The sequence below is a fragment of the Anarrhichthys ocellatus genome, unplaced genomic scaffold (assembly GCF_004355925.1).
Source record: "Anarrhichthys ocellatus isolate YVR2014 unplaced genomic scaffold, GSC_Weel_1.0 scaffold18, whole genome shotgun sequence".
In the NCBI taxonomy this organism is placed as follows: Eukaryota; Metazoa; Chordata; class Actinopteri; order Perciformes; family Anarhichadidae; genus Anarrhichthys; species Anarrhichthys ocellatus.
The window spans coordinates 5,161,031-5,186,332 of NW_022280048.1; the positions used below are offsets into that span (position 1 = coordinate 5,161,031).

Genomic DNA, 25,302 nt, shown 5'->3' on the forward strand with positions numbered 1-25,302 from the left:
TTTTCATCAGATCAAGGAAGCTTTGAGATGCAAGTGAGAAATAAAAAGTCCTGTAATCCATTTTCTAAGTCAGATCTACGTTTTGCCAGGATCAGAACTAACGGGAGAGAAAACCGTTTAGATCAGACTTAGATAATGGATCACAGGGCTTCCATATAAAACAGTACTATACCATGACATATTAAAGCCTGCTTTAATTACATTTTGTTCAGCGGTTCCCTCACACATACTGCTTGTCTTTTTCATCCAGCCACCCAAAAGTCTTGATACAGCATCTTTTATCTAATCATTTGAAAGATGTAAAAAAGCAGCATGAAGATATGGAAATGGAATCACTGCATCACAAGGATGTCTGGGAGATATCATAAATTATCCTTTATTGAGCCAAATGTGACTTAAGTGCTTCCATCTAATTAGCACAGTGACAGTAATTGCTTTCACATGAAACACTGCCTCTTTCTTTGAATCCATTTCTGTACTGAACCCATCATAATCTCTCAAATGCACACACACGTACACAGGTGGAGGCCAAATGCCAGCAGGTTCAGGAGCGGGCCGAGATGAGGGAGCAGGATCTCGGTAGCCGGATGACTTCGCTGGAGGAGGTCGGGATCCATGCCGAGAACCAGGTGAAGGAACTGAAGGAGACCATCTTTGAGTTGGAGGACCAGGTGGAGCAGCAGAGGGCTGTCAACTGCCACACCAACCAAGCCGTCCTGGACATGGAGAGTAAGTCCTTCTCTCTGTGGAGTGTTTTAACCTGCAGTGGTTTCCAATTTTGAGCTTGTCCTCATTTATGCAAATTTGGTGGACAAAATATGAGAAACGCCTCACAAATGACCATAGTTGAGATGATACCTCTTTAAACAGTTCCAACAAAACCTGAATATCATAACCTTCATGGAGGGAGGGTTTATTCCAGAGCTGTTGTATTAGATTGCATTAATTTCGGCCATGTGCCTTATAACTAACCGTACTAACGGGCAACTGGGTAAGAATTGGCACAAAAGGAGGGCATACTGTAACACAGCTGTCTCTGACTCACTAGTGGTGCAGTTGGCAAATATTGAATTCTAGCAGATGATAGGTCTGAATATATATATATATATATAAATTAATATTATTGCAGTGATGAGAATCATTTCTAGAGAGATCTGATACTGTCCAGATGTAACTATTACTTTAATAGGAGCGTTTTTTGCTGAAGCTCGGCTGATTGTTTAGTTGTGAATGCTGTGTTTGATCACCGTGATTCTATAGTACGTTACACCTGCGCTTCTCAAACACCTTGAATAATTTATCATTGCAGATCTCGTCAAAAAGCTGGAGGAGCAGAAAGCTGAAGCAGACCGACAGCTGAAAGTCTTGAGTAGACGGATTAAGGTAAGGAAGCTGTGAGTGATACTCAAAAGATACCTTTAGGTGGAGTATTGTACCACTTTGAAGGCCTGGATGATGTTCTAGTGCTCAGTTTGTTCTTGTCTTTTTGCCAAAATGTTTGCCCTTGGAGGAGTCTGTCCACTGAGTATTATTCCAGTAGCATCCAGGTGGGCTGTTCAGATGGGCAGCGATGTATTTTTTTTATATTCCCTCATGAACATCACCTTTGTTTTCAGTTTGTTTTCTTCAAAATAAACATTATGAAGGGCACCAGACTCCACTTTCCTGGGTTTCACTGTCACCTCCTTTATAATCGTTACAGTCCTCTCCTTTCTCTCATGTATCTGCCTGATGATGGACACACAAGTCTTACTTGAGAATGGAAAAAACATGACTTAACTAAAAACAAAACTTCAAGGTACTGATTTTTGTACCTTTTGACTGCTTCAATGCAAAGAGCAGCTGTTGTTCTGCCATGTCTTAAGGAGATTATTAAGTTATTTCTAGTCTTAGGAGTTGAAACAATTCTTTCTGAGATTTCACCCGTCTGTTCCAAAGAGTAGACGCTACTGAAACAGTCACTGACACAGTCTTTATTCTAAAAGTTCATATAGTTTTTCCAGCCTAAACTATAAATATCATTGTCTTCAGTAAGTACACGAGAAATTACATTGTTTGTGTTTCACTTGTTTATCAGAGTTAATTTATCAGCCGTTAGACTTTATTTTAGGAGCACTCGATGCTGACGTCCAACTCAATCCAAAGGGTCCACAAACAGTTCCTCCGTCTGTACTAATTTGCATGTGTCGATACTTGCATCTTCCTGTATTGTACACTGCATATCCATATGTTTGTGTCTCCAGGAGGAAAAAGACGAGTGGCGTCGGTTCCAGGCGGACCTCCAGACGGCAGTGGTGGTGGCAAACGACATCAAGGTGGAAGCTCAGCAGGAGCTGCGTACACTCAGGAGGCAGCTGCAGGAGGAACAGGGTCGCAGTGCAAAGCTTTCTACAGACCTTGAAGCCCTGCAGGGTGTCAGGTACCAACTCCACCATACTCCTCCTTCTTTTTCTTTTTTTTAAGTTCCTCCCACTCCACCAATCACCCACCTCCCGGCTCCCCTGTTTAGCATCGGGCTGCAGTTCCTTTCTCTCTAAACACAATGTGGACATGAGATACCTGCCAGAGTCTTGCCATATCCCCCTCCACTGTTTTAAACGTGTGATACAAACAGTAATATATTATAATTTTAACTCTCAAGAATCTCTTGCTTAAGAGGTTTCCAAAATTCATATTTGTTGTCAAAGCAGGATCAAATGTTCACCTGGATTCACCAGTGTGTAGACATTATTGAGTTCATGTCTTGGTATTTCACAAGATTAAATCCTCGGGGGTTTCAGAGTTTAGGTTTCTGGGATTTGGCAGACTCTGTTGGTAAATTAGCAGTCTCCTGCGGTATTTCCCTCTGTGTATTCTACTCCTTTAAGCTGCTGCCCTCTCTGTCTCCCTCTTCCACACTGAGCATTGCCCTATATAGTAACATTCAAACCTCACACTTACAAAAACTACAGAATATTTATTAGTGGAAATTATTATTATTACACGAGAAGGCAGAGAAGTGCTACTATACGCATAGATGCTGCTTTGAAGTCTTTTACAATTCAACACAGGAGCCAGTGCAACTCTGTCAATATTTCACGCCGATGTATCATGCTATTTAAGATTTGATGTAGTGTTGTCGCACTGTGGCCATGCAGTTATGTGATTGATGTACTCACAGAGAGCGTTGCATTGGTTTGTGTGTGGGTATACTGTATATATATATATATATATATATAAGTGTTTTTGAGCGTGCAAATGCCATGGTGTTCATGACAGTGTTGTCCCCTTTCATTATCATGCCAGCTCAAATACTTCCTGTGGCAAAGTCTGTTTAGATTTGCTACTGTAGAGCTCTCTGTTTGTTTGTTTGGTATAGTGCTTAAAGCAAGCAACCCATCTCTAAATGATTCTACTTGAAACCTATTCAGTCGTACTATATACACCTCACAAACCTCATGAGAGCAGTTTTAGTGTATAAGAAATATTTGGTTTAAAACCAAATATGACTTGTTCAAATGTCATGCAGTCCTTGTGAATTTAGTATATGACTTTACTAGTTTGGGACCATGGCTAAAACAGCGAACTTTCCCCGAGATTAGCCGTTACGCTGTGTCCGCTCCCCACCTCCAGCAGCTCCCTGTGATGACCCTGTCAAAGATGCCCCTCTGACAAGCCTCCCTATGTAAAGTCCAGGTGAGTTCCTTGTCAGCCCTTTCTGTCAGCCAGCCTGCATCCCCCCTCCTCTGTGTGCTGCTGCTGCTCACTGACCTTCCTATCTGTGTTTGGCTTCATGTCGCTGCTACAGCCCCGTCTGACTCTGTCCGTCTTTCTGTATGCTGGCCGATTGCACCTTCAGGACTATCTTAGCTTTCTGGTTTGCTTCGCCTCCTTCTTTAAACCTGCCGTTCAAGTAGATGTATCTGGTGCCACCTGCTGTTCTTTGAATGAATAACTCTCCTACGTTTTTGGTGAGATAGCAGGATGGGCTGCACGGCATGACTGGATTAAACTCGTGCTCAGACACATTTGCATAGCGTCTTCCTCACCGAGTGAATTTGTAAGACTATACATTATGAGTGACCTTATTGATTCTATGATGTATGCATGGAACGGAGTTTTTAAAAAAAGTCCAGAAGTGCCCAGAGGTCTGCTTTTCATAATAGCAATGTTCAGAAGAAATGTAAGATCTCCAGATTTGCTGCACATGTACAGTGCACATATACAGTCATGTTTAAATACAGTATACAATAGTTTATCTTCCTTCTTCTTGTCTTTTCAGAATAAGCACCGGAGCCACTTTTGATACCAAGACGGCAGTAGAAGGGCACTAGAGAAGTGCCCTCCACCGCGTGAAGACAGTGTTATTGTTGTTGCACTTATTTGCTTTCTGTGTCATTCAAAATGTAATGTGGTGAACCAGTCTCATTGAACGCCACAGTGACCAGTGTAGACGCAGTACACAAAGAGTCTCGTGATACCAAGTCTGGCTTCAATTTCTTTACATGTCTTATGGAACCTTTTCAATTATAATTATGTATTTTTTCGTTCTTAATGAATGTATTCTTTGTTTTGTAAATTCCTTGACCCTTAACGAAACGGAAGACTCGTTTTCATACTGTGCAAAGCTGATTTGTGCCTTTTTTAGAAAGTTGAGATGGTACAGGAGAGGGTAATAATCTGTTACATGAAGCCCCGGAACAAAGTCAGACTTAAGAACGTAACATCAGAGAATCGACATTTCAAGGCAAGAGCAATGCAGCAGAATTGAGTCCAGTTGATATTAAACAGTTGGCTCATGGTTTTTATACTATTTCTCTATCCGTCAAATTACTTTCACTTTGACGTCTGTCTGCTTACTTTAAAACGTGACATTTACGATCTGTTGAAAAAAAACAACAAAAAAAAACACAACTTCACCGTAGTTTTAAGATAGAAGTTTGGTCTCTGCTCCTGAAATGAAACTGAATGCAGTATCATTAATTAGCCGATAGATGGCACTATGGAACACTTCATTTCCATACCGGTGTCATCAATGTGGACATACTGGTGTCATTTGCTCTGTTACTGTTTGTATGTGTATTTTTGATGATTGCTATGTTCGTTTTTTTTTTTTTAAAGATAAAGATAAAATAAAACAGATAGAATAACCAGGATGAGTCAGCCATGTTGGCAGATCCAGAATACTGCCAAAATTAGATTTTAAGAACTGCCACAAACACAAACAGCCGTACCTCAGAGTCAAGTTTCACTCTCCTCACACATACCAAAAGGTTAAAGGTCCACTTTGACACAACCAACAAGAATACTGTGCTACAGATGAGTTGAACTCATTTTTTACTCTTCCTCTTTTCAGCAACATTACTGGCAAGTTAACGTAGAATGAAACACAGACTTTTTAACTGAACCTCAAAAGGACACTCAAGGCTTTGCTACTTGTTGATCGATGTTGAATCACTATGTTAAACATATTGAGAGATTTCTTCAGCATCGTTTTTGATCCTCATAGTGTGATGTTGCTCACTTTAAAAGATGCATCACTTATCACATGGTTGATGTATTTCACCTTTGAGCCAAACCCATACACATTATCCTGTGTTGTAGTGTAAAGGCATATTGCAGGATCTCAGGTTCCATTTAGAGAAGATCAATTTGTGCATATGTTATTAAAAGCCATACTGTTCTACCAGATGATAAGGTACTGGTACTCAAAATGTTAACATTTGGATATGCTCAAAAATACCATCGAGAAAAAAACAAGATGGTAATTGTGTAATAGATCATTTTCTGTCTCTGGTAAAGCCATTTACTAAACAATACAGTGACTGTGTTGTTAATTTATTGTGCAAAGAAAGACTGGTTCTATGTCTGTGAAGGAATACATAAAAGTGTACCGTATAGATCTGTTGCTCATTAGGCAAATGAATAAATGACATTACTCCAGTCCAACTGTGGTTGTGTCTCTTTCAGTCGACACTCTTTGGAGGTGAGTTTAGTGCAATGTTTAAGAAACAAATTCCTCACTGATAAAGATAGTCCAAATCCCCTCACGCTGCAGCCTTGAGTCCAATGTCCAACGGGGGCCAATAGATACAAAGTGCCTCGATTTTGTGTTCCAAGTTTAAATCTGCAGTTGATCATTGGTTATTGACGGTTCTTCAGTTCAAACTTTGTTCACATGATCTTGTCAATACACTGAGTAAACATCTCATTGTAGAACGTTCATTCGTACTAATCGGCAGATAATCTCGTTAAGTGAATAGTAAAGTAAGGGGTTTTGAGTCTCCAGTTTACAAAGACGCACGCTGTCTCTTTTAGATCCTCCTCTCCACAGGTATATGTATTGTATATGTCTCTACGCAGCAACCCTGTTCATTTTGTCTGTTAGGTCCCAAGGTGACGAGGTGAGGGTGTCCGACTCCGATATCAACCGTCACTGGTGCGGCATCTCCGTGATCCCGACCACACCCTCCGACGCCAGTGGAGATGCAGACTCAGAGCCCGAAGCTACTGTCAAATCCCTCATTAAGTCCTTTGATACTGTTGGACAGAGTGAGCACTGAGCCCTTTGACACACACACACACACACACGCACACACACACACGCACACACAGGGAATCCCAAAACAGCAGTGTAACTGTAGAGGAGAACAGCTGGTGAGATCTCCAGTGTGGATTTCTGTCATTTCAAGCCATGTGTAGTTCATTGTTTTGGAGTCTGTGTGGCTCGGGCAGACATATAGGACAGTGTCAACAAAAACTGAGCATTATAGGCCTCATAAAGGTAGACTTTATAGAAGAGTTGTATTGGATTGCATTACGCTAATAAAGTGGACACTGCATATACTTAAATAATAAGTAAACAAGGCTAAGAATCTGACCAACAAAATGAATGTCGACTGTGTGTTGTGGATACTATAAACAGATTTCAGTATGGAAAGAGTATTTGAGGCCAAACATTTGGATGTTATTTTGCTCCTAATGTTAAATATTACACTTTTCTCCTTGCTTCTTTTTGCATTCTTTTGTTTTTATCTCAAGCTATACTAAACTTGAGTCATCACTTACAGTTCTCTCTCTGTACAATAATCAACAGGTATGTTATCTGGTCTTTCAGATGGACCAGGCCACACGGTTCAAATGCCTTCCTCTCCAAGAACACCGCTGAGTGGGATCCCTGTACGCACTGCTCCTGCTGCTGCCGTCTCCCCCGTCCAGGTACACACCAAGATATGTTTCCCGTTCACATGTAAAGAAAGTAACTTCCTACAAGTGATTCACTGTTTCACACTCTGATGTGATGAGATCTCTGTTCTGTTTTATATTCTTTTAGAGACACACGTACATAAAGCCACTGTCAAAGACATTAGAAAACAGAATCCACCATGGAGAATTCTCTCATCATCATGGTATGTACACAAATGTGGTTTTAGCTGGAAGTCATGGTGTTTAATTTACATGTTTATCCATATTTCATTCATGATTAGATTACCAATGCAGGGCCTCGCACACTGCTTTAAAGTCAATGGCCAGCCAGCCAAAGTGCTACTATGAGTCAGTTCCTTTAGAAATGAGTAGGGCTGAAATGTTTACACAGACAGTTAAATCATGAGAGAAATAAAGATATGCCATCATCCGCCTTCCGTTGTTTTTGTGCGTAGTTTTATGATTTTATTTTCTGAAAGCAAATACTGTAAAGGGGGTGACTGAGCTCTTAAAATGCCTGCATCTACAGTCAACAGATGTTCCAGCTCTGGAAACTTACAGTAACATGTGCACACCCATATCTATAATGCATTACAAACATACTTATAATGCGTTATAATCTTCTTATAGCATTGCATAATTATAGTTACACTCAAATATTCATAATGCTTGATAACAATATTCATAACACATTATCTCTTGATCTCTGAGGTCAAGTCTCAAAATACTTCATAAACTGACTAGTTTGTTACGAGGATCATAGTGTATTATGAATGCTGTGATTATAAGTTACTCTATGTGGTCAGTGGGTGCTTTAAGTAAAGTGAAAACATGTGCATGGGCATTATAGAAAGTGTTATTGTGTGTAGGGCACTATTTCAGTAAAACGGCAGGTAAAAAAGTTTGCATCACTTCCCTGATCTCATTTCACTGCCTGCCTCATCACTTCACTCGCTGTGTCTTTGTGCCGACAGTGGCTACAGTCGAGACTTGTTCAGGCAAGACAGAGTTCCTCGGGCATTTTGTATTTTGAAGAATAGGCTGAAAGCTGAAGGTGACGGGGTATTCCTACTTAGTACCCCTGGACCATACTGTGACATTCTTCAGTAGACTTGACAAATCTCTGACCTTTTAGAATCAGTCCTACAGTAACATGTATGAATTAGCTTTCCATTTCCAGTTGTTCCATTTCTCTTCTCAAAACCTGCTCTTGAATGTTTATACTCACCCATACTTTTGTTGCAGTCCTACTTTACGAATATGTAATGTATTATAAAATATATTATGTTCCCTCTGTTTCTGACTACCGCAGAGGGGTGCGGGGAAGACCTGAAACCTAACAGCCTGATGAGGAAGAGCCCTTCTCTCGAGTCTGTGATCAAACCCCCCGCCTCCTTCGGCAGCCGCACAGCATCCTTCAGCTACAACCGAGGCGACAGCAAACTGAGGTGGGCTCACCCAAGTGATTTTGTCCGATTCGCTGTGCAGGTTTCATTGCAACTAGTGAGATAAACATCAGTTTATATATTTGACTTCTCTACATGCAACATGATTGTTGGTTGAAATACACAGGAAATCAGACAGAAACCAGGTTTGTGGAAAAAACCAGAAAGGGAAGAGAGACAAAAATATTCCATCTTCTGACCTCTGGCATTCCAGGCATGTTCCCGTACAGACCGCTCCTCTCTGTGTACACACAAAAGCGACCAATTGTAGCACTCCATTCAGTTCGACCCGTGCTCAACTACCACTGCAGCCAATTGGATTTTAGCTTGTGTTTGAGTTTACATTTACATGTTGTCACGCTGAGACAAGCAGAAGTGAGAAGCAGTCAAAAACTTGATCATCACACAAGACGATACCCTCAACTTGTTGACATTGATAAACACTCCTGTCAGTGTTACTCTCTGTCCATCTGCAACTCTTCTTCATCTATCTATCTATCTATCAATCAATCTGTCTAAATGCCCTCACATATTAACATCTTTGTGCTTTATTAATGTAAATGCGTGTAGCTGTATTGCAGGCCTTATCTCTCAAACAGCAGATCAGCAGCTGACATTTCCGTGTTTGTTATGGTTCCAGGCTGATGTCATGCTATAGCTAATCTATCACTGCTGATGAACGTATACACGCACTCTCTGGCCCCTGTAAAATTGGTTCGGACAGGGCCTTGCTGCTTCTGGCCTTGCGGTGCCTTAAACAGAGAAATAATGAATTTAACAGCTGAGCTGCTGCGAGTTGTGAAATGTTTACCGTGCTCAGAGCGACGACCGTGTCTCGTGGTCTTCCCATGGCCTCAGGTCCAGCACAGACCCCCAGGGAGCAGACCCTGAAACCTCCGATAGGCGTTTGACCAATCTGTTGTATCACTTTGTAAGTTCTGTGTCCTATGATAATGCAGTATGAGTATACTGTATATAAATATGTAAGCATGAGCACATGTAGATGGAATTAAGTAAGAAAACAAATCAAGCCTGTGCTAAAGCTTTACATCTCACACTTAAAGCCAAACTGAACACTGAGCTGCGTGTAGTTGGCTTCACTCCAAAGTAATCTTGAGCTCCTCTAGACTCGAACACAAATACACTGAACTGCAAAGACGCTTCAATCTTGTAATAACATATAACACAAGATCAAATATTAGTTCCTTTTGCGGATGGAAATCCTGGTTTTCAGAGAGGGAACGTTTGGAAATTAGATTAACTATGTAGGAATGGAAAGTGAAGGACTATCAAATTATTGTATCACTTTACGTATTTTCATTTTCTCTATCATGGTACGTTCTGTGCAGACCATTATACAATATCATCCTGTCATTGTGCCTCTATGTTGACAGTATTCTGTTCTATGGAGTTAATATTGATGCTACATATGTCCATGTTATTTGAAGACATCATATTTAATGGTCTCATTATCATAATTTGATGCACAATGTTAATGGTCAAATTCTTTTGCACTGTATGGTCGTTTTCAGCTGTTTTCCCTCTGGCGTGTAAACAGAACTGCTGACCCTTTTTAACTTTCCTGATCTAATAAAAACAGTATTTACAAAATAATAAGAACTAACATTTTTAGCACCCTTGAAGCACCATGAGACCATGAGCACAATGGGAGATCTGGAAAAAAATCATGTGTTTTTACATCAAGGCCACGAGTACTAGAACTAGTGTCAGACATTAAACTTATTTTCTACACAGGAACTTTGTCTGGAAACATTTAAACTTAATTGTACACATTCTTATACTGTCAGTAATTGCTTACAGAACTTGTATTATTATGACTTTATGACATATTGTAACCGTTCCTCATTCTCTCTGTGTGTGTGTGTGTGTGTGTGTGTGTGTGTGTGTGTGTGTGTGTGTGTGTGATTGCTGTTTGTATTCCCCTGGTGACAGTGTGGAAAGAAAGGACCCCTTGGCTGCACTGGCGCGGGAGTACGGAGGATCTAAGAGAAACGCTCTACTGAAGTGGTGCCAGAAGAAAACAGAAGGCTATCCGGTAGGGATCACAGGCCAGAGACGTCTCTCAAATACCAGGCGGGCCTCATTCACTTTCACACCCTGCTTTTCTCTGCTACGTTGTCCGGCAGCTTTATTTTAGTCTTGTCAGGTTTTCATTCAAAAGTGACATGACATCTCCCACTCCCTCGCTCTGCGTCGATGCAGCTTTGGACTGTCTAAATGGCCTGAGGTTCTGTAGTTATTTCATTTTTTTTTTTTTTTTCAGCCATCACTGAGGTGTTGGAGTGTAGTCGCACATAAGTGTTTGGAGACCCGCCATTCACCCACCTGTCATCTCACTGGGGGGTATGAAGTCACTGTGGCACAGAGGTAATGGAAACAATGATGCAAAGCACTCAATGCTTCCATTATCTCTGTGCCACAGTGACGACACACTGGATTCATACAGGTGTGTATTTATATAGCCCTGCTTGCTTTTATGCATGCCCATTTGTTTATGCATTGTTATTGTGTCGCGTCTCCATCTGTGTTCCCCGTGTCCATGGAGCCAAGTGCTGACAATCACCTGGCTTAGCTGCTCCCCTAATACCCAGTTTAAGGAGCCCATTGAGCCCAGTGGGATTACAGATTTGTAATCATCATGTTTGTGTGCCACGTTGCCAGCTAGCGAATGCTAAAACTCGTACCGGCAGGAAGACGGGTCCGAACCTGCAAACCTTCGTTTAGAAGGAAAAGGAGTCATTTCAGCACTTTTAGCTTGTATATCTCTGGCTCGACCAAGTGTGGAAAAGCACGGGTGTCGATAACTGCTAAAAATAGACTCAGCTTAGCCGGTGATAAATGCTCTGCATAATAGGATGAGTTGTCAGATCAATAGTTCCTATTTCTCAAGCACAATGCTGCTCAGTGAACTTTGAGTCACCCTCCCTTCATCGGAGGTTGGATGTTTGACGGTCACACAGGGCAGTGTTGTTAAAACACACAACAGAAAATCATCTGTGATGGAAATATCTGACCAGATGAGATAAAACTGCTGTTGAGCAACAGACAGTCTCATGATCTGCTGTCATAAGATGACGGACCTGTATACAGACTGCCGTGGCTCACATTGTTTAGATTTTTACAGTCCTTTGTTAATGACACTGGCTCGTAATGAAAGGTCACTGGTTCAGTAACCATTTCCACCACCAGCCTCATGCTTATTTACTTATGAACTTTCAAAGTGCTGCAGAGGAAAACTAACAACAATCTTAATGATATTAGTAGACACGGTAACATCAAGTAATTCAGCTCATTCAGAACAAAGACGGAGGCAAATATTTTCAGTATGCAAATTCAAGTTGTTAAAAACATGTTTTTAAAAGAGATTAAAAAGGCTTAACAAAGTCATGCGGCCTGATGTTTTCAGGCATTTTAAGTTGCCCCGGGTCAGTGCTGGAAGAAGTACTCAGATCCTTTACTTAAGTAAAAGAAGTAATACTACAGTCTGCAAACACTACGTTAGCAATAGTCCTGAATTCATAATTTTACTTTCTAAAAGTACAGAACTACTGTCTGAAAATGTATCAAAAGTGTTACTAATGCAGACTGATATGTTGTGATGTATGCAGTATATATGGGGCTTACATTTGAGACGTTTGAACCAGAGAAGATTCGTCATTTTTGTTTGTTGACAGTTCATTTTCTGTTGATTGATCAGTTATTGCTAATATTGATTGACAGCGCTGCAGTTGTCAAGGTGGAGCTAATTTTAACTAGTACCAGGTAAAGTAGTAGCATTGAATTAAAAATACTTTAGTTAAGTACTCAAAGTGCTCACAATTGCACTTAAGTATAGTACTTAAGTAAATGTGCTGAGAAACGTTCCACTGCTGCTTAGGTTCAAACGGACTCCTGTTAAACAGTAACACAAGTGGAATTGCAAATCTCAGTTCCGTTCAGGACAGTTGGGTCCAGCGACATGAAACCCTGAATGGAGCCTCATTTCCATTTAAGTATGGAATCTATGATCCCCTCTCACAAAGGGCTTAGCAACACAGTGTGATTATTTGCAAGTATCAGGAATGCAGTAAGACGATTTGGCAACTAGGAGAGTTTCAGTCTGTGGAATAATCAGTCCCCTCCTGGAGGAACTGCTCCGTGATTCGAGCTGTGATCATTCGTGTTTGTGCCGCGTGCCTGACCTGTAACTGACTTCATTCACAGACTATCAGGCAGTTAACCGTAAAGAAATGTCTATTTTTAGAACAAGCGTGACTGCACATTACTACATTGCTTTAAGAGCAGTTAATCATGATGCATGTATATTTGCATATCTAATTAATTTCTAATGAATGAGTTCCCAGTGAACTTGTGGGTGGAACTTGTGTGGGTTTTTCTAAAGGGAAGAATAATCAGAATCAGCTTTATTGGCCATGTATGCGTACGCATACAAGGAATTTGACTCCGGGTTTCACTTTGCTCACAACGTACATACACAAGTTTACAAAGTTTTTATATCTGTCGATAGATGGATCTTCTTAACATTATGTAATACACTCAAGAATGTGTTCAAAATGCGAGGTACAGTACAGTATACGACTGTTCATCGGCATGAAGAGGTAGATTAAGAGAAGCACGTGAGTCAAAGATGCCCTTATACGTTGAGACATCTGAGATCTTTTAAGCAAAATACCTTCAACCCCAAATTCTGTACATAAATTTGAGTTTCCCAGCAGAGGTATAAGAGAGAGGCTGTTTTTGACCTCTTGGGATTTTTGCTTTTTATGGTGAAATTCCAGCACCTTCCACAGGGATTTCAGATTTCTATGATGCGTGGATATGCACTGTATGTTTGCGTGTGTCACATATAGTGCTTGTGCGTCTCTTACAGTAAATGGAGCCCAGCTGAGTCTGCACCAGAACGAGAGTGGCCACAGGCCCACGCTTGAGTCTGGCAAGCTTTCGGCAAAAGGTTACTATCCGAGGACGTGTTGCGCTTCATATGTCTGGTGAAAGGTCACGCTGTTACAGCGTTATAAGGCCACCGTCCACATGGAAGCCACTAATTACAGGCCGAATGCCCGGAGACCGTCTGACTTGTCACCGTGGTTTGTAGCTCCAGGACAGAGACGACGACGGTCGCCTGAAATACAGTGACATCCAGGTTGCCTTTGTCTTTCTTTATCTCCGTCATGCTTGTGTTCTGCTCTGATAAAGGTCAGTGAGGTTAAGTTTTATCAATACACCCATATGCAATTTGCAGTTCCTCTCTTCTCTGCTCTGAAGTAAGGTCAAAGAGGTAATAACTCAACACTAATTGGCTCTTAAGTTTTGAGTGACCCAGTTGTAATTTATGCTTGGCCTCTTCAGGCTACATAATTAATGGTCACTTGGAAGAGGCAGCTGTTTACTTTGATAACGAGCTCTTATATATCGTGCTCATCTGCCAGCACGGAGCCAGAAATGCTGCTGTGTAAGACGGGGACAAAGCCGACGGGGTCAGCCCTGGGCCAGTTGTTATTACAGTCCCATTGTTGGCGGACCTTTTGGTCAAACAGCAGCGTAATTAAAGTGAAACTGAAAACCGGAGCTATTGTAAGCACGCCGGGAGGTTATTTGATGTTTAGATGCAAATAGCTGCCGAGGGCACAATAAATCTCTGTGATTATAGCTGGACACAAAGCCTGGTGTCACACTTCGCCTGTTGACTGTGATCAATAAAGGGATGAGAGAGATGAGTGCTTGGACTCATCACAAGGAGAAGATTAAATTCGACCACCAGTGTAGGTTGTGATGGACTAAAAAAACAAGAATGAAGCGTCTTCTTGTTGATCCATGTGAGGTAAGGTGTGGTTCTGCAAATGCATGCTTATCTTTTTCTTTAATGCATTTAGGTGACATGGGGGAAAAAACACAAGGAAAGCAGCAACCATGGCCCAAGTGCCTTAAATCATGCATCCTGTTGAGCCATGTGTTTATATGTATGGACGTGTTGGTGCATAGTCTGCCATGTGGATCTTGTCGCTGGATGGACTGTGACAGCTTAACATGGTTAGGGAAAGAAAAACACATAGGATGGATAGGACGGCTGTGCCATCATCATGCAGAAGAGCCCATGAACCCCTGAGGGAGAATTCGGTGTTTGAAAGGGTGTGTTCACCCAACAGCTGCCTCCAAACCCCAGTAACGCAGAGGTCCTTGGAGCAGCTGAATACGTGACATGTGTAAAACACTCACAACGCGGAGGACGTGTGAGTCCAGCTAAGCTCCGACACTACAAATGTCAGATTCTGGGAAGCACAGCTCGATCGGTGAAGACCTTAAGCTCACTCTGATTGACTCTGCCCTGTGGGAGAGAAGCGGCCTCTGACAGGAAATTGGTATTCACGAGGGATTCTGTGCTCATCAGCGCTGGAATGGACACAGACTTGAAACACAAGACCGCTTTTAAACAACTTCACTTAAGCTGGTTTTTAAGGCAGTTTGTAAGATCTGGCTCAAATGAACACGTTGCTGTAACTGGATGTTTTGTGACTTCTATATGCGCATGACTTTTTCCTGCTCTCGAAACACTCCAGCCTCCTACTGTATATTTATCAGGCTCTTTGATGTCTTAATTTAGGACAGCTCTGGACACTTTTTAAACTTTTTTTTTTTTTCTCAATTAACCATAGAAGCCAAACAAAAATAAATACGCTGTTTGTTCAAGATGGGAACAATGAGCAAAGGCTCTGAACATTAGGCTCAGCTGGGCCTGACAGAGCACAGCTCATCCGGCCACGTCTGGGAAACTCACACACACACACACACACACACACACACACACACACACACACTCGCACACGCACACGCTCGCACAAAGCCATTGAAGGAATGAACCCCAAAGAACCCCAAAGCGAGAGTGGAATGGAGGTCAGACATCGAGGAGGGGAAGAGGTTTGGAGTTCAAAGAGTATCCATTGAAGTATATTTTAACAATTTAGGATTAACAGTAATGGTGCTGTAAGTGAGCCATCAGTGTAAAATAACAGAATACAGTTGCTATTAATAAATGTACTGTATTATTTTTTTATTATTCCTCAAATGATCAATAATCATGATAACGAAACAATATCTTGTTCAAATTTGAATAGAAACTTGAAGTTTTTCTGGGCTTAAGTGCAAAAAAAACCAAAACATATTGAGTAACCCTGGACATCTGGTAAGTGGTTGTGCTAAATGGTTATGTCTGACAGTACAGAGGTCCAGGATGTGGACAGCGTAGCTCAGTAGAAGGACTAGAGGCGGTTGGATCACTTTGATATACTAGTGATCCACGATACTAAGTCTCGAAATTAGAATTGAGTTCAGGAATGAAAATAAATCAATGGTACAGCTATGATTATGTTTGGCTCAGAGGTCTCCTTTAGGTTATAATAATATAAATACATTTTATTATCACAGGTGAACATTTTCCGTCAGATGTAGATCTGTCACAGGGCATCGGTGCAGCTGATCTGTGCCCTCCCCACTCTTTATGCCGCCATGTGTGCAGAATGCATCCAGTAAATCCTCTGTCTAGCTATCTATCTAGCTGCAGCAGCACTGTGACCTTCCCTGTTGCCCCGTCTTTTCCTCCATAGTCCCGCCTGCCCGGGCTTTCAGCCTGTCACTGCTCATGACTGTGATTCATTGCATGGTACATTAGGGCGTTCTCCCTTCGCTGTCTCACTCTTTGTTACTCCATTTCAAACTTTCTTATCTCATTTGAGGTTTTTTTTCTCCTCCTCTATTCTTTCTGTTCTTTCTTTTATTCACATGTCATTCTGGGTCGTTTGTCTTCGTGTTGCCCGACTCCTTCGAGGTGAGCTGGAGAGATTCTGAGACAGGAAACACACTGAGACTAGCTCATCAGTCAGACGGCTCTCGGGCTCGATGTCTCCTGCTTTCTTTGGACTGATGTCTTTTTAACAAGCTGTGCGTGTCACAGATATCCTCCATCCCTCCCTGCTCACCGGCTGCATGTTGCATTGTGCTTCGGTGTTTCTTTTTGACATTCTTGATCTGTAAGTGAGAGCTCAACAATGGCACGTTGACATCAGGGTGCCAAGTGTCATGGGAGCATGACAGCAGAGGGGCAGAGAGACACCAGTCCAGTAGCTCTACATGTGGCAGCAGAGTGCACACGCTGAACTCCCATTGCTGCACACACTGTTAAATTGCTGTCGGTGTTGCTTTCAGTGCACTTGGCTCGTGTCCAGCTCGTCTGTGAATTCCTTCTCCAAATGGTTTACAACAGAGCTCATGCTGTCCTTTGTCTTTAACGTCCTCTGCAGCTTCAGTCCCATGCAGGTCTGAAATGATTACTCGATTAATTGATTAGTTGATCGATAGAAAAATAACCGGCAACATTTTTGAAGATCGATTAATTGTTTAAGGCATTTTCTCTTCAAGATTAATAATTATCTGACAAAACAAGTTATTTGAAGACAGCATCTTTGGCTCTGGGAAAGTGGACACTCTTGTCTGACTCAAAATAATCGTTAGGCACAGCCCTATTCGCATGTTTTGTGAACGATATACAAAGTAAATATTACATTAAATCTACACAAACTTCCCACCACTTTTTCCACTTTTCCACGAGCAGTTTCTACAGTAGCTGCTTATATTTTTGCTGCATGCTTTTCGTGACATCGGCAAGTGTCTTTCTTGTGCACCATTAAAAGGCAGAGAATCAGTTCTGTAGCATGTTCCTCTTCTAGGCTGTTATGGTTTTGTCTACATTTTGTTACCTGATAAACTTTCAAGGCTCATTTTCACTTGAAATGCATCTACTGATGCTACCATAGAACGTATCTGCTTCCCACTTGGAGATATACAGATCGACTTAACATTAACTCTTTTTTTTTTTTTCTCTGTCCAGTCATCCTCTGTACAATCCCCTGCTTCTCTCTCATATATTCTCTTTCTCTGAGCCCTAAAAAGCCACGGCTCTGCCTTTTGTGCCGAGTGAGACGCTTCCTGTCGCTTGATGCTGTGTTTGCTTTTCTGAGCCGGCTCCCAGAGAGCTGTTGTTGTCCACTGCTGTTTTAGCATTCATGCCTCTCCCTCTCTTTCTACCCTGAACGAAGCCCAGCTCCCACACGCAACCCCTTTCCCCTTTCATCTCCCACCCTGAACTCCATCCTACCTGCCCTGGCCTGGATTGGAGAGATAGATAGATACTTTATTAATCCTGCAAGGGGATATTTGTTCTCTACAGCAGCATTATGATACAGATAAGCAATCACCTCAGATCACCCAGACACATACTCTTACACACGCACATACAAACTGCACGTTGCAGCCCCTCTTATCAGCTTATTTGTCATTGTCTATCTTGGTCTCAAAGTCTCTGGGGTCTGATCAACCCCTATCACTCCCTCTGTGTGTGTGTTTGTGCGTCTGTGTGTGTATATGTCAGTCTGCACGATTAGCACACGCACACAGTGCTCACAGTTGATGAGCCAGCTAAGAGAGAGACGGGGGGAGTTATGAGAAGAATGTGGGATGACATGACTGAACAGGTCTGCCCTCCAGACATAATAGAAAGGCATTGACTGATGGAGAGGAGGCTCCAGCATCCAAACACTCTCATTCTCAGCCTCTGTTATACCATGAAAGCATCAGATAACCAAAATGTTATCTGCAGAATAGAGATCGCTTTTGGCCTTGAAGTACAACATTGCTGTTAATTCCTACTGTAGTACATGCTAGTATCTGAGTGTTTTTTTAGTATATAATTATGGGAGTTTTCTTTCCCTTATGATAATCATAAGTTTGTGATTGATTGGGTGATTCTTGATCACACACAGATCGACTGCATTACATGAGAAATGATAGTAAACGTGAACAAAGCCTGAGCCCAGGCTCATGCATCCTGTTTAGCTTCATTCAGATGAACCAGCTGCTCCCTCGTATGCCATTGTGACCACAAATGCTCTGTCTTTCCCTGATGACTCAAGTTGGACAATGATTGGCTGCACTTTTCACAGAAATAACATTCGCTAGGAGCTCAGGGGATAGTCATTACTGCAGTGACTTAAAGCTGTGATTTCTACCAGAGTTCATATCAGGTAATGCATTACATTCCGCTGGCGTCACATTTATGGTTAGATTAGCGCTGGTTCTCAGGGCCGGCATTGAAGACCACTGGCTTAGAGCAACAGTAAACAACACATGCTGCATTTCCAATCTTTAGCATCTCACTATAGCCAATGCTTTGTGTACAGACACAAAGATGTACCCAAAGATATTTTATGCAGTGCAGTTTATCCCAAACAATAGATAAAAAGAATGTAATCCCTATTTACTAAGTCTTAAACAAGTGCACATTTAACTTTCTTGTTGTTTTCTGTCTTTCTGCTTTTTGCAGTATGGTAACAGTATGGCAGGGCTTCTTCTTTTATCTAGAAAGACACAACTCAGCTGGGGCTGTACCACACACATCTGCATGACCCTAGATATCAATGGAGAAGCAATTTAATGCCAACAGGGGTTTCAGTCTGCACACACTGGGCTACAGTCAGAAAATAGTGTAATAATATGTAATATATGACTTTTACCAATGCAATGTTGGCTTTTTGGTCGGTCCAGTAATTGATCCAAACTCAAATATCTCAACAACTATTAGTTTGTCATGATATTTTATACTGACATTCATTGTCCTCAGAGAATAATCTCTAACTTTTCCTTTAGCACCACCATGAAGTTCATATTTTTGTTTCTTTGTGAAATGTCTCAACAGCAATTGGATGGATTGCCATGGAATTTGGTACAAACATTCTTCTTCCCCAGAGGATGAAATGAAGAGTAATCTCTTTGGTGATCCATTGGCTTTCCATATAGTGCCGTCAACAGGTCAAATCTTTTATTTTTTCGAAACCTGGTTTATGGCCAAACTCTGTAATTTCCTCTGGTTCAGCGTGTGGTTCGGTATGGGAGTCCTATGAAGCCTCACAGACACAGTCTCCCTGGCGGTGAGCCCCATTCCCAAAGCTCATGAGAGGGATAAATGAGAAGACACCGGAAATAACTTATCTATCTAACAGTGAGCCTGCAATGCCAATGGGTGGGTGCCTTTCCTCCAACCTCTCTACTCTTATCAGACCTTCAATATGGGCTGACGATGCTCTGTGAAAAGCACACACACAAACACAAACACAACAGATTGGACATGCTGCTATGCACGTTCCTCACACAGCGGAGAGATTAGAAAGGGCATCGGAGGCTGAAATGGGATCCAAGAAGAGGAACCTCCCAACATCCTCCAAAGGAAACACGACCCAGAACAGCGTACAATAGCATTCAATTTTAATTGCCATTGTGTTTCCTGTGGTTCTATGAATTAATGGCTTTTTTTTAATGGCCAGTTTATGTCATAAAGAGGCTATTTGCTCTCTTACAAAAATTATCGGCACTTTAAGCTCATTATGATTATGTGATATTGATTTTGACCTGTCCTCTTCTTTGCTGTCTACAGAATATTGATGTGACCAACTTCAGCAACAGTTGGAGTGACGGCTTGGCTTTCTGTGCCCTCTTGCACACATATCTGCCCGCTCACATCCCTTACCATGAACTCATCAGTCAAGATAAGGTAGAAAATTACAGGAAGATTGCACACACTCAAGTCCTATCTCGCATGTCATGAAAAAATCATAGTATATCTTTTCATAGTATAGTGTGTCATAAAAATGTCATGGAATACTATGTCATAATAAACCTTATAGTGTGTCATAAAGAGATCATGGTATAATATATCATAAGAAGTGATAAAAGTAGTCATAAAAATAAGAAAAAGTCAGAGAATAGCATTTTCCTAAAAATTGTGACGTATACAAAAACAAACAAAATATCATTGTATAGTATGTGATGTCAAAAAAAACATCATAGTATAGTGTGTTTAAAAAGGCCTAAAAAGTCCTAGTTTACTATGTCCAAAATAGTTATTGTATAGTATGTCTAAAGTCATGGTCTGGAATGTCAAAAAAAGTCATAATAAAGTCATAGTAAAAGGCATGAAAGTCATGTTATAGTATGGACAAAAATGCATAGTTTTGTTTTTCCAAAAAAGAAGTATAGTATTTTGAAAAAAGTCAAAGTATAGTATGTCAAAAAACGTCAATAATAAGTATTTTTCGATAAACTAGACCTGACTTTTTTCGACATACTATTCCAGAGGTATTCAATTAGAATTCAACGAGGTCCGTTCAGAGGGACTTTCCTCACGCAAAGGTCCGGAACATCACAGGAATGTCTAACTTCCTGATTTAGTGCCATAATTATTGAAGTAGCCTCGCAGTTGTATTAACGTTTGTATGTAGTCAACAGCTGAATGTACAATCAAATAGAGAAAGTTTGATTGAAAAATATCTCAAAAATAGTTATTGTCAGTTTTTAAATTGAACTGGATGAATTATATATAATACATAATCTAATAATAAATCAATGATTTCCTCTCGTTTCAAGTAAAATAAGAATAAATGACATAAAAGAAAGCTTTTGAAAAATGTTTAACTTAAAATAAAATACTTAATTTAAGAAAAATGACTTTACTGAATTGTCTTTGCCCTGCAGCTTTAAATTCAGTTCATTGAGGTTTGAAGTGAAAGCCACGATATTATATTCTTCTCACCTTCTAAACCTGTGTTTGTTGAAACGACTTGTTTCAGCCTCATTAACATTCCCCGTCTCCCCCGTGTGTAAATCTTACTCGAGTCGGGAAGTTTATCAGAATAGACGTATTTGATTGGCTGAGTAGCGTCACGTGATGTGATTTACAACGCATGTAATTGGTTGGTTGGTTTCCTGGACCGCTGAACGAGTGTCGTAAAGGCTGTTAACAAATCTAAAAAAGTCCCAGTATAGTACATCGAAAAAGTCATAGTATAGTAGGTCAAAAAATGTCACAGTATAGTAGGTTGAGAAATGGTCATTAAAAAGTCATCCTATATTATGTTTTTAAAGTCCTTAAAAAGTCACAGTATATTATTTCGCAGTAGTTGTAGGTTTGCATAGCATTGTATGTTCAGTAAAGTAAAAAGTAGTTTAGTTTGTTGTCAAAAGTCCGAGTGTAGTGTGTCAAAGAAAAGTTATAGTATAGCCACAAAATCCATAGTTAAAAAAGTCATAAAACGTTCATAGGATAGTAATTACAAAAACGTATAGTATGTATGTTGCAAAAGTTACATTATAGTGTGATTATAAAAAATCAGAAACAGAAGAATCAACTTTAATGGTCAAGTGTGAAAAACATTTACAATGATTGACGGTATTTCACTGCTCTCGATACATTAACAGAAACAGACATACGGCTAAAAACAGGGACAACAAAGCTGAATAAGGTAAACATACACATTTGACTACTATGAACATATGACTTGGGACTAATCTGTACAGATTATATAAAGTACAATGGTGCAGAGTGCAAAATGTTTTGGAATAAATATGGAATGATTAATGTGACCGATTGCTTTACATGCATGAGGCGTAGTGATGATACTCGCACTCTAAAGTACAGTGGATATTTAAACTATGAAATACAGAGTATATTTATCAACGATTTTGACACTATTTAACTGTTCATCATCTGTGTCTGGTTGTTTCACAGACAGTTTTCTGTGTTGTCTACAAGATGGGATGAGCTGAAGCAGCTTGTGTCCACAGTGTGAACGCTCTGCAGTGTTATTTTCTGCCATGTCTTTACTCTGGAGGTGTCTAAGCCCTGCATTGAGGGCATGCTCGCATCAGTGACTTTCTCTGTATTCCTGACAGTTTGTTGTAGTCTGCTCCTGGTCTGTTTGATGGCTTATCCAAACCACACACTGATGGACATGCAGAGAAAAGACTGGTTGATTGCAGTATAGAACTGCATCAGCAGCTCTGGAGGCAGGCTGAACTTCCTGAGCCAGCGCAGGAAGTTGATGCTGATGGTGTCTTTGTTGGAAGTTCACTCGAGGTTCTGAGAGATGGTGGATCCCAGAAACCTGAAGGCTGCAACAGCAGATAAAGTGTTGTTTTGTCATGCAAACTGTTAATAAAATAAAAAAGACATTATTATAGTAGGCAGAGTAAAAGTCATAAAAAGCCAAAGTATATTATGTAAAAAAAAAAAGACATATTATAGTATGTCGAAAGAGTCATAGTATGGTATGTTGAAAAAAGTCTTAGTATATATAGTATGTCAAAAGAGCCATAAAAAAACAGTATAGTATGCTGAAAAAATTCATTAAAATGTCATTAAAGTCGAAAAAAAGTCATCATATAGTATTTTGAAAAATAGTCATGAAAAGACAGAATAGTATGTCAAAACAAGTCATATCATAGTATCTTGAAAAAAGTCACAGTATATTATGTTGAACAAAGTCATCAGAAAGTCATAGTGTAGTTATAAAAAAGTCACAGAAAAGTATGTGAAAAAAGTAATTAAAAAAGAGTTTGGTTTATTATGTCGAAATAAGTCGTAGTATAGTAAGACGAAAAAGGGCATAAAAAGTCATAGTTTAGTATTTCCACAAAACTCAGTGTAGCATGTCGAAAAAAAAGTAATTAAAAAGTCATAGAAAAGTATGCAAAGAGATTTCATAAAAAAATTGTATCGTATGTCAAAATAACGGTTTTAAAAAGTCATAGTTCCATTTGTCCAAATACTGTCATAAACAAATGCCATAGTGTATCATGTCATAACAATGTCATGGTGTAGTAAACCTTAAAAATGTTAGTGTAGTATTTTATATAAAAAGTCCTTCTATAGTTGGTTTCAAAAATATAAAAAGTCCTAACATAGTATGTCATAAATAAGTCAAAGTAAAATATGTCATAAATAAGTCATAAAAAGTTACAGTTTAGTCTGTCATGAAAAAGTCCATGAAGAATTCATTGTATAATGTTAAGAAACATCATAGTCTAGTCGGTGACACAGAGCCCTTTGAAGGTTACCACAACACTGACTGGATGCTTTGCTCAATTATGTTGAATTATGTTGAATTCATTCAAAATGATATCAGAGATGCATTTTGCATTTGTTCCATAAGAGCCAGAGCTCAGTCTGTATTTAATTAAGTACAGCTGTGAATATATTTGAACCTGAAGAGAATGTCCTGTCTGATTTGTGAGTAGAGCAAACAAAGTGTATGTTCCTCTGTGGACATGCAGGTGGTATATACAGTATCTGTACAAACAATATATTTCCTCTCTGGGGACTGCGGGTCTTTCAGCCTGCCGCGACATTAAAACAATAGACGAACACCTCCAACCAGGCCCGACACATCCTACGTGACGAATTAGTGATATAGGTGTGTGTAACACGGAGCTGATGACAGAGACATCTCTCTGAATAATTAAATAGACCCTTGTTGGCTTTAATAACTCTTGCTGAGTGACTTTTCCTGAGGCCCAAACACCTCCAACCTCTTCCCAGTATAATCTGTTCTTCCAATAATCCCATTACTGCCCTCATATGCCCTTTAACAGAAAGGCTTTTAAGCAAGCAACGTCACGACTTATATTGTAGGTCAAATAAGGGAGAAATTGTTCTACAGCTACATCATCCATGATGTCAAGTGTCTAATGTCTGTTTGGATTTCTCTTTTTTTTCTTCTGTGGAACACTTCAAATAAACATCGTGGATAATATAACACACTGAAAGTCTCATGCAAACAAGCTATAGGCTCACATATGTTGCAGACTGTCTCTTGGGTCTTTGTATTTGTTGCGGTTCAAACCTCCGTGTGTGGGGTTGCAGGATGACGAGGGTCTGAACACCCAATGATTTGTTTTTCTTCAGGACCGGAATCTGACCCTGGCTTTCCAGGCCGCCGAGAGCATCGGGATCAAACCCTCTCTGGTGAGTTGAGCTGCCACAGACCTCACACACACACACACACACACACACACACACACACACACACACACACACACACAGACACACAGACAGACAGAGAGATAACACAGGAAGACCCTTTGATTAGACAATTGGAAACAGCACATTTCAGGATGTGAGATGCCCCACAACCATTTCATCCGACCACTTTTCCTCCTTACAGTCTTGAGCTTCGCTCTCGTATCAGTTATGAGGCCTTTCTTGCTGGAACGCCTTGAGCCAACCACTGCGTGCTGGAAATGTACGACACTTTGCATCAAGAGAAAAACTAACCTAATACATAATTCAGATACAACTTGACTTTGACTAGCTTAATTTGTTTGTGAAAACATTCGCATCCCTCCCCAGAAATGACTTATGTGAGCATAAAATCCCTCCATGTTGTGCCGTGCAGTGAACAAAATATTATCACGGTGAAGCAGTGCAACGGGCTTATGGTAGCAAATGTGGAGGGAGCTGTCCATCTCCTCGGGGAATAGTCCAAACATTTAGGCACATTCACTTTATCACGTTCTTGCTGAGAGTTTAAAAATAGATACCGTCATGTCTGTCACATACAAAGCTAGAGCCTGGAAGCTGTTAGCTTAGCATAAAGAAGGGAAGCAGCTTGACTCTGTCCATCGGTTAAAACGAAAGCACCTCTAAAGCTCACGCATTAACACGTCTCTTTTGTTCGATGCATACAGACACTTGTGCAACGAGAGCCATGCTGGCGACACTATGAGGGGACATTAATGTGTGCACACTATTTTCATAGAAATCCTTCCAAAA

General features: G+C 40.6%; 1 protein-coding gene across 6 annotated transcripts in view; it reads left to right on the plus strand.

Moving 5' to 3' along the window:
- The window catches only part of specc1 (sperm antigen with calponin homology and coiled-coil domains 1), a 63,840-nt gene that overhangs the window by 35,383 nt on the left and 3,155 nt on the right, over positions 1–25,302 (plus strand). For 5 of the 6 annotated variants that reach the window (XM_031857303.1, XM_031857302.1, XM_031857305.1 and 2 more), the window contains 10 exons: positions 522–729; positions 1,310–1,383; positions 2,244–2,419; positions 6,368–6,531; positions 7,076–7,197; positions 7,313–7,388; positions 8,498–8,633; positions 10,584–10,686; positions 20,131–20,247; positions 24,436–24,495. In XM_031857303.1, coding sequence (XP_031713163.1) covers positions 522–729; positions 1,310–1,383; positions 2,244–2,419; positions 6,368–6,531; positions 7,076–7,197; positions 7,313–7,388; positions 8,498–8,633; positions 10,584–10,686; positions 20,131–20,247; positions 24,436–24,495 — 1,236 coding nt within the window. The remainder of the gene's footprint in view (positions 1–521; positions 730–1,309; positions 1,384–2,243; positions 2,420–6,367; positions 6,532–7,075; positions 7,198–7,312; positions 7,389–8,497; positions 8,634–10,583; positions 10,687–20,130; positions 20,248–24,435; positions 24,496–25,302) is intronic. The other variant, XM_031857306.1, reaches the window with a different exon arrangement.